This window comes from Musa acuminata, chromosome BXJ2-10 (assembly GCF_036884655.1).
Source record: "Musa acuminata AAA Group cultivar baxijiao chromosome BXJ2-10, Cavendish_Baxijiao_AAA, whole genome shotgun sequence".
Taxonomy (NCBI): Eukaryota; Viridiplantae; Streptophyta; class Magnoliopsida; order Zingiberales; family Musaceae; genus Musa; species Musa acuminata.
The window spans coordinates 23235039-23243380 of record NC_088347.1 but is presented as its reverse complement, the minus strand read 5'-3'; the positions used below and the strand labels follow the sequence as shown (position 1 = coordinate 23243380).

General features: G+C 36.4%; 1 protein-coding gene across 2 annotated transcripts; it reads left to right on the top strand.

Moving 5' to 3' along the window:
* The first annotated feature begins 6672 nt into the window (after positions 1-6672).
* LOC104000413 (protein PYRICULARIA ORYZAE RESISTANCE 21) lies at positions 6673-7831 on the top strand. 2 transcript variants are annotated; one of them, XM_018819398.2, is made up of 4 exons: positions 6673-6806; positions 6880-6974; positions 7065-7146; positions 7230-7831. In XM_018819398.2, the coding sequence occupies exons 2-4, from the start codon at positions 6963-6965 to the stop codon at positions 7700-7702; spliced, it is 567 nt and encodes a 188-aa protein (XP_018674943.2). In that variant the 5' UTR covers positions 6673-6806; positions 6880-6962; the 3' UTR covers positions 7703-7831. The 2 variants fall into 2 exon arrangements, with proteins under 2 accessions (XP_018674943.2, XP_009420721.2); XM_009422446.3 differs by having other exon boundaries at positions 6714-6974.
* The last annotated feature ends 511 nt before the right edge of the window (positions 7832-8342 follow it).

The window sequence follows — 8342 nt, the reverse complement described above, 5'->3', positions numbered from 1 at the left end:
CAAATAGAGAAATCATCTAATCGTCATACCTAAAAGCATATTAATCCTTGAAAGAAATTACCCAACTTACGCTCGGAAGTGACAAATAATCAACCATGATCATTAATTTATATTCATGCATGTATCTAAAAAATAATATGATAAACAATTATAAAGGATTATTCTCGATATATAGTATACCATAATAATGGACTCGTAGCTTTTTTCAGTACTTCCAATGTGAACTATTTAATATAGTCATATATTATACATGATAATAATCACATCAATATTATAATTTAATTATAATTTTTTTAAGTTTATTAATCTTTCATTAATCTTTAATTAATTAGAATTAACTGAATATTCGAATAAACTTAAACCAAACTCAATTTAATGACTTAATAGAATCTCTCAAATTCAATGGTTTGAAATCATCATAGATTAGTCAAATTTAGATTTAATTAATTTCAGTTAGGTCAAGTTGGTCTAGAATCACTTTAAACCGATTAAACATGTCTTATTTAGTTAACTAATAATACAAAAATAATAAAGGGAGAGAAAATTAGACTATGTTGCATTCTGCTAGCCCAAATCAAATCGACTTACCTAAGTCTTATATGGGTTACATATGTTACACATGTTTGAGCTAAGGTACAACAGACTACAAAGAGGGACAACAATATGTCTTGCACTAGTCAATAGCTGTGCAAGCTTAATTTCATGAGCTAGGTCGAGCCTTACTCACAAGTTGGGTTGAACTTTACTATTAAACTAGGTTATGCTTGACTCGTGGGTTAAGTTGTGTCTAGCTACATGAGTTGAGTATTGTTTGACCATATGAGCTGGGTTGTACTTGGACACGTGAGGTAAGTCATTATTTGACCATATGGACTAGGTTAAACCATACTCATAAATTGGGTTGAGTTTTACTATTGAACTAGGTCATGCTTGACTCATGGGTTAAGTTGTGTCTAGCTACATGAGTTGGGTATTGTTTGACCATATGGGTTGAGTTGTACTTGAACACGTGAGTTAAGTTATGCTTGACCATATTAATTTTATCATGCATAACTATATAGGTATGGATCATACTTAGTCACATAGGTTAGATTTTACCTAATCATACAGACTTGATCATGCTTAACCACATTGGCTAAACCATACTTAACCACATAGGATAAGTTGTATTTAGCCACATGGGCCAAACAATACATGGTCACATGAGCTAGGTTCTGCCACACCACATGTGCTTGGTCATATCTTGTCTGATGAACTCAAAGCAAACCCTAATTTGATAAATCTTATTAAATTATATTTTATTATTTTTTTAAAAAATAAATATTATAAAATAATAATTAATCTCAAATCTTTTTTATAAATTAATTAATTTAGATTTATGATTTCAAATTTAAAACTAACCAAATCATAAAAATTTACATATAATTTTTAAAAAATAAAATATATCTAATTAAAAAAATAAAATTATTATTAAATTAATTAATCATTCTAATACCATATGTGTGTGACCTTCTAGGCCCAATATCAAGTTAGCTATGAGTCATACTTGTTAGAACTCCTTCTAACTCAATTAATTATTATCTCCATAATAATCCACTCGACTTATCGATTGCGGATATACTAGGCCACTACGTTACAGTCCTCAGACGATACAGGGGAATCCAATCAATTGGACATATTTGTCCTCGATTACCATGTACATATAGTTCTTCATCCATCTAATATCTCAAAGACCGTACATCGGGTATGGTGCTGTCAGACCCATACGGTTTTTATTCGAGTCTCGCTCTAATCAAATTCTCCCAAAGAACTCTTTCTCTCTCAATCCGAATTACCATGATCAGGGATTTGTCTAAGCAAGAACACATAGGATATTCCTTTCATAACACCAAAAGTGGATGATCCTCTATCAACACTCAATAGCCCTCGTAAGGTTGACTATCACTCATGATGATTGACTATGCTAGATCTGGGACATTCAAACCTATAAGTCTGGAATCAAAGAGTAGAGCACTCATACATGACATCCTTAGTGTCTCAAGTCTAAGGAGCAGATATACCACTGAGACTACAGAATCGTTGTTTGACAATAAGGCATCATCAATCATCCAACATTCTGTAAGCGGATCAATCAGTCAACTCATTCCCTAATAAGCAAATGTATTATATCCCTAGTGTCCTCACACGAGTAGCTATGAGACCAACTGCATATATCATATGGATATGTATACAATATACCAGTCTATCCGGTTATCTCAATATCTCTCTCGAGTAACCTATAACTATGATTATTTATTATTTGTGTTTAAAAGTGAATCGGTCTCATTATTGTGATATCATCACGATCCGATTCCTATTGCACATATCCTAGGACATCACAATATATACATGCATATATGCAATAGTCAATATAAAGTGATAAAATATCAAAATAAGTAAAAAAACTGCATGTCAAGTCACACATGTTATCACTCACGTGATTAGCTTGCAGGACACATATGACTAACAATCTCTCACTTTACCTAAAGTCAATCACATATGTGTCTGATCCCCATCAGACCCTTGTGATGCTCAAAAACAATATGAGACAATGGTTTTGACAATGGATCTGTAATATTATCTTCGAATGGAACTCTTTCCACTGTTACATCTCCTCGGGTCACGATCTCTCTTATAAGCTAGAACCTCCTCAGAACATTTTTGATGAGACTTGGGTTCCTTCGCTTAAACAATTGCCCCGTTGTTATCATAATATAAGAAAATTAGCTCCTCGCTACCTAGCACAACTCATAGATATGTGATGAACTTCTTCATCCAGACTCCCTCCTTTGTTGCCTCCACTGCAAAAATGTACTCCGCCTATGTGGTCGAGTTAATAGTAGTATCTTACTTAGAACTCTTCCAGCATATTGTTCCTTTACACATATCCCGAATTCGACTTACTATTATCGACATCGGACTGAAAACTCGAGTCTATGTAGCCTTCAACATTTAGGCTACTACCTTCATATACTAATAAAAAATCCTTAATCCTTCTCAAATACTTAAATATACACTTTACTACTTTCTAGTGCTCCAAGCCTAGATCCGCCTGATACCTGCTCGTGACACTCAAAGCATGCACTATATCAGGTCTGGTACATAGCATGACATACATGATAGATCCTATCGCTAAAACTTAGGGTATCATATCGATGTTCGCCCTTTCTTTAGGAGTCTTTGGGAACATACTCCTAGAAAGCGATATCTCATGTATCATCAGTGTGTGACATCTCTTTGAATTTTTCATGCCAGACCTCGACTGGGACAAGCCAAGCATCCTCTTGGATCTATCTATATGGATATGAATCCCCAAGATATAGGATGCTTCTCCTAAGTCCTTTATAGAGAAGTGTCTATATAACCAAGCTTTTACAGTGGTTAGCATTCCTACATCATTCTTAATGATCATGATGTCATCTACATATAATACCAAGAAGGTGAAAGCGCTCTCACTCACCTTTCTATACATACAAGCCTCATCTTTGTTCTTAACGAAGCCATAAGATCTGACTGTCTCATCAAATCTCATATTCCAACTTTAGAAAGCTTACTTTAGACCATAAATGGATCTAAGCAACCTGTACACCTTATTTGAGTAGTCCTTGGATACAAATCCATCGAGTTGTATTATATATGCCTCCTCCTCGAAGTTGCCACTGAGAAATATGATTTTCACATCCATCTACCAGATCTTATAATCATAGTGTGCTACAATAGCCAATAGAATTCAAATAAATTTTAGTATAGTTACGGGTGAGAAGGTTTCATCACAATCAACATATTACCTTTAACGGTACCACTTAGCCACTAGTCTTGCTTTATAAGTCTCTATATTTCCATCTACTTTGATCTTTTTCTTAAAGATTCACTTGCAACCAATGGGTTCAATACTCTCGGGTATATCAATTAGATTTCAAACCTTATTGAAGTATATATAATCTATCAATTGGAGTACATGGAATCTATCTCATAATTTATTGCTTCTTGTCGCTTCCCAAAGCCTATACTCATAATAGCCTCCTTGTAGATATGAGGATCAATATTCTCAACATCCTCTCCTTCAATATGTCCCACATATCTCTCAAGAGGATGGGATACTCTATCGGATCTACGTAAAGTTGTAACTTGTATGTTAGGTATATGAACAGACTCGAGTTGTAAAGTGGTGCTCGAGCTTGGTTCTCCAACCTCTCTCAACTCTATCATGCTCCCACTATCTATTTCAAGAATGTATTCTTTCTCAAGGAACACCGCTCTCTTAGCTACAAAGATGTTTTGATCATCGAGATGATAGAAATAATATCCACAAGTTTCCTTGGGGTATCCCACGAACTTGCATCACTCCGTCCTCGATTCCAACTTATTGGGGTTGTATCTTTTAATGTGGGTAGGGTATCCCTAAATCTTAACAACTTTAATATCGGGCTTCTTCCCTTTCCATATCTAGTGTAGACACTACCGACTTAGTTACAACTTTGTTCAGAAGGTAAGTTATGATCTCTATGGCATATCCCCATAATGAGATGGATAGGTCAGCGAAACTCATCATACACCATACCATATCGAACAACATACGATTCCCTTCTTTCAAATACACCATTGAGCTGAGATGTATAAAGAGGTATCCATTAAGATAGAATCTCATGGTCCTTGAGGAATTGAGTAAACTTTGTATTTAAATACTCACCTCCTCAATCTGATTGAAGAGTTTGGATACTCTTTCTAGTCTGATTCTCCACTTCATTCTTATACTCTCTGAATTTTTCAAAGGCATCGAACTTATACTTCATTAAGTACACATGTCAATACCTTGAGAATTTTGGCTCAAGGTATAGACATGAGCCAGCAATGGTACCGCTAGAGATGGTACCGATGTCTATCTCTGAATTTTTGATCTATGCATCGCCCAGGCCGGTGATGGTACCGATAGAGCTAAGATTCCTAGGCTTTGTTTGGTGGTAGTATCGCTAGTACCATGAAAACTCGTGGATTTAAAATTTTGACTTTATTTTTTAAGCCATTTAGACCCTACTAATGTTTACTTGATGAGAGGTGAAAAAGAACAGAGAATAACGAAATCTTGAGAATTGAAGTTTGTAAACTCTCGTTAAAATATTTGAGTCTCTTCTTCCTTGAGTGTAGAGGTTATACTAAGAAGGTGAGGTCTTGTGTAAAAGAGAGATATAAAGATTCTATTCTAAGCCTGTTAAAAAAGATAAGAGAGGTGTAAAGGTTCTCTCATAAGCCTATGAAAAGGAGAAGGATTGTAACAAGGGTAGTTGATCTTCGCCCATTTAAAGAAGATCAGTAGTGAAGAAGAAGAATCGAGAGTGAACATAGGTTGGGATGACCGAACCACTATAAATCGGTTTGCATCCTTCTTGCTTTGTCTTTTCATTACTTGTTGATTTACTTATTGACTATCCTTACTCATATTTTCAGTTAAACACGTAATAATTTATTTTTATATTACTTTCATATAATTATAATATTTATTTCTTATGCATCACACACAAAAATAAAATTTAAACTATATACGTTCTAAAAATCACATCACTTATTAAGAAATAAATAAATTAATAAATCGATAAAAAATTTAACTTGTCTATATTATTAAAAAATAATTTTAATCATTTCATTACTCATATTACATAAACAAGGAAGTTAATAATTTAAATAAAATAACACATTATTTATGATAATTCATTTATATCAAAAAAGATAAAAAAATCATCGATGATTATAATAATAATTTAAATCAATAATAATAATATCATATTTTTAACTATTTAGGATCGATTATATGAATTTTTAATTATCATCGACTTAAAAAATCATATATTTTGTTAAGTTTAGATGATATAATTTTTTACTTATAGTTTGACTATTCATCTAGCACTAATAATATTAATCATTATATCTCATTAATACATCCGAATATCTTTTATTCATAATAATTTAAAATAAAATTAACTCAAAAAATAAATATTTCTCCCTCTGTACGGTCAAATTTTTATCTTACTTTCTAACTTTTCTCCATTCCATTCATTTAAACGTCGGAGGAGCTTCGTTAAATGCCTTCCAAGTCTCATGCAACGATGAGCTACCATATGAAAATTCTAAGTTGGCATCTTCACTCAAAGGTTCCTGCAACAACTGGTTCAGATGATCGATCAGGTTCGATCGATTCTTCTACATCGACCTAATGACCAATTTTTCATTATAATATTTAATACTATCCATGAGAAAACTAATTCATTGACTTAAGAAACTTGAGATCTCATGATCTAAAATGCTTAAATTGGTTATAATATAATCATTCGATTCTATATACATACTCGTACAATCATCCTTGCATTTTCCATGTGAAACGATCTGGCATGACACAATCTCTCTCCTGATTTCCCGATCTGGCATGACACAATCTCTCTCCTGATTTCCCACACTGGATTGCTTCAGTCGTGCGCCCAAGTCAGAAAGTTCACATGCATGCATGTGAAGGGTCGTCAACTCTTCTCAACCGTGGAAGACTTGAACAGGTCAACGCAAAATTAACACCCAAACATCTTATACTTCCGAGACGTACGTCAGTTGGCCTCCAGTTTCCTCCTTTTCTTTTATCTCGTCGAGTGTGATTGCGAGGTGTGCTACATCTCAAAGGGAGTAGGCAAAGTGCACAGATCATGCTTCGAGTGGCCTAAGAATCAAGTCATCAGCTGATTCCCTGAACCAAACGCTTCAGGATTTGAGGAGAGATCTGGCTGGTTTGTCCCTTTGCCCATTCCCTAAGTTTGTTCTTCGCTATGCGTTAAGTAACCATCCACTGCATGCGTTTAGAGCAAGTCTTGTTGCCTTCCTCCTTATTGTCTTCCTCCCTGCGCCAACTCTCTCCAGCTTCAGAACTCGGTCCACTCGAGCAAATGGCTAAGAAGGTGATCGGTTCCCCTCTGCTACTAGTTTTCAGTTTTGGTATCGTCTTCGTTCTTCTCGTTATCGATCATGTGACTATGTGTTTGATGCAGACCTGCACATTGATTCTGAAAGTAGACCTGGAATGCTCTCGTTGTTCCAAGAAGATCAAGAAAACCCTATGCAAACTCCAGGGTACGTACGTAGCAATTCTAAGATGTCATGGATCGTACGTGAAACGGTAGCTTCTTGATCGTGGATGCATGTCTTGTTTCAAGATCGAGCGAGGATCCAATCCATCGCCTACGACGAGGAGAACGGCACAGTCACTCTATCGGGCCCCTTCGATCCGGACTGCCTCTCCAAGAAGCTGTGCTGCATGGCCTACAAGGTGATCAAGGACATCCAGATAAAGCCCCCCCCGCCGCCTCCGCCCCAGAACCAGCCGGATCCTCCACCGACAACGCAGCCAGACGCTCCGGCAACTGCTCAAGATCCCAAGCCGAAGTTAGATGCGCCCGTCGATGCCCAACCCCCATCGTCCAAGCCGCCCGACTTGGTTTACCTTCCGGTTTTTCAGGCTTGCTTCTGCCGATGTTCTTGCTTCGAGGCACACCATGGCTGCTGCTGCAGGTGCTGCTCTTGCGGGAAGATGCGGAGCGATCCACCGCCGGTCTACGGCGGTTCGTACTGCCAAGAAATCAGGATCGTCTTCGAGCAGGACCCACCAAATGCGTGCATTATCATGTAGTTTTTGCGAGTCTTCCGTCTTCCATGTGCATTTTTCTTCGATCTTGTTTCATCTTGCTGAGCTTCTGAGGACAATAAGTGATGAATGACATGAATAAGACGATGATGATTCAGAGATCATCTGATCTGATGTGTTCTTCGTAATCGTGACAGTGAGAAGAAGAGTTCAAGAACCAATGATTAAGGAAAAACTTGTCTCGTTGTTCGACTGTCAGTCTTTGTGTGTATTTGCCTCGACATGGGCTACACACTTATCTTATTAATCGACGTACTATTATGATTGGTGTACGCTTATCTTATTTGTTATTGAGGTTCACATGGTAAATTTATGCTTGTTTGCCTCCATCAGTCTGCTAGCACAGATGGCATGCCGTGCGTGACGTGCGTCGGTGCCTGATGAGGGCTTCAGCGGAGATGTGGGCCCCACGTGTCGTGTCCAAGCACATTTGCTACGCCTGCGGCTCGTGAGTTTGGGTGGTCGTCCATTTATTTTGTTTAACGTGCGTATTTAGTCATCGGTTTCGTATTTAATTTGACATATATATATATATATATATATATATATATATATATATATCCCTCTCATTATATATTTTATGATGATATATATGCATTAGGATCTTAATTTAAATTGAGTTAGA

What these genes read in the sequence shown, in the direction of transcription:
- LOC104000413 (XM_009422446.3), top strand. Translation starts at nt 6,870, where the DNA reads ATGCGTTTAGAGCAAGTCTTGTTGCCTTCCTCCTTATTGTCTTCCTCC. An exon ending in TCGAGCAAATGGCTAAGAAG is followed by an intron (nt 6,975 to 7,064) that starts GTGATCGGTTCC and finishes TGTTTGATGCAG; the next exon opens with ACCTGCACATTGATTCTGAA. An exon ending in AACCCTATGCAAACTCCAGG is followed by an intron (nt 7,147 to 7,229) that starts GTACGTACGTAG and finishes TCTTGTTTCAAG; the next exon opens with ATCGAGCGAGGATCCAATCC.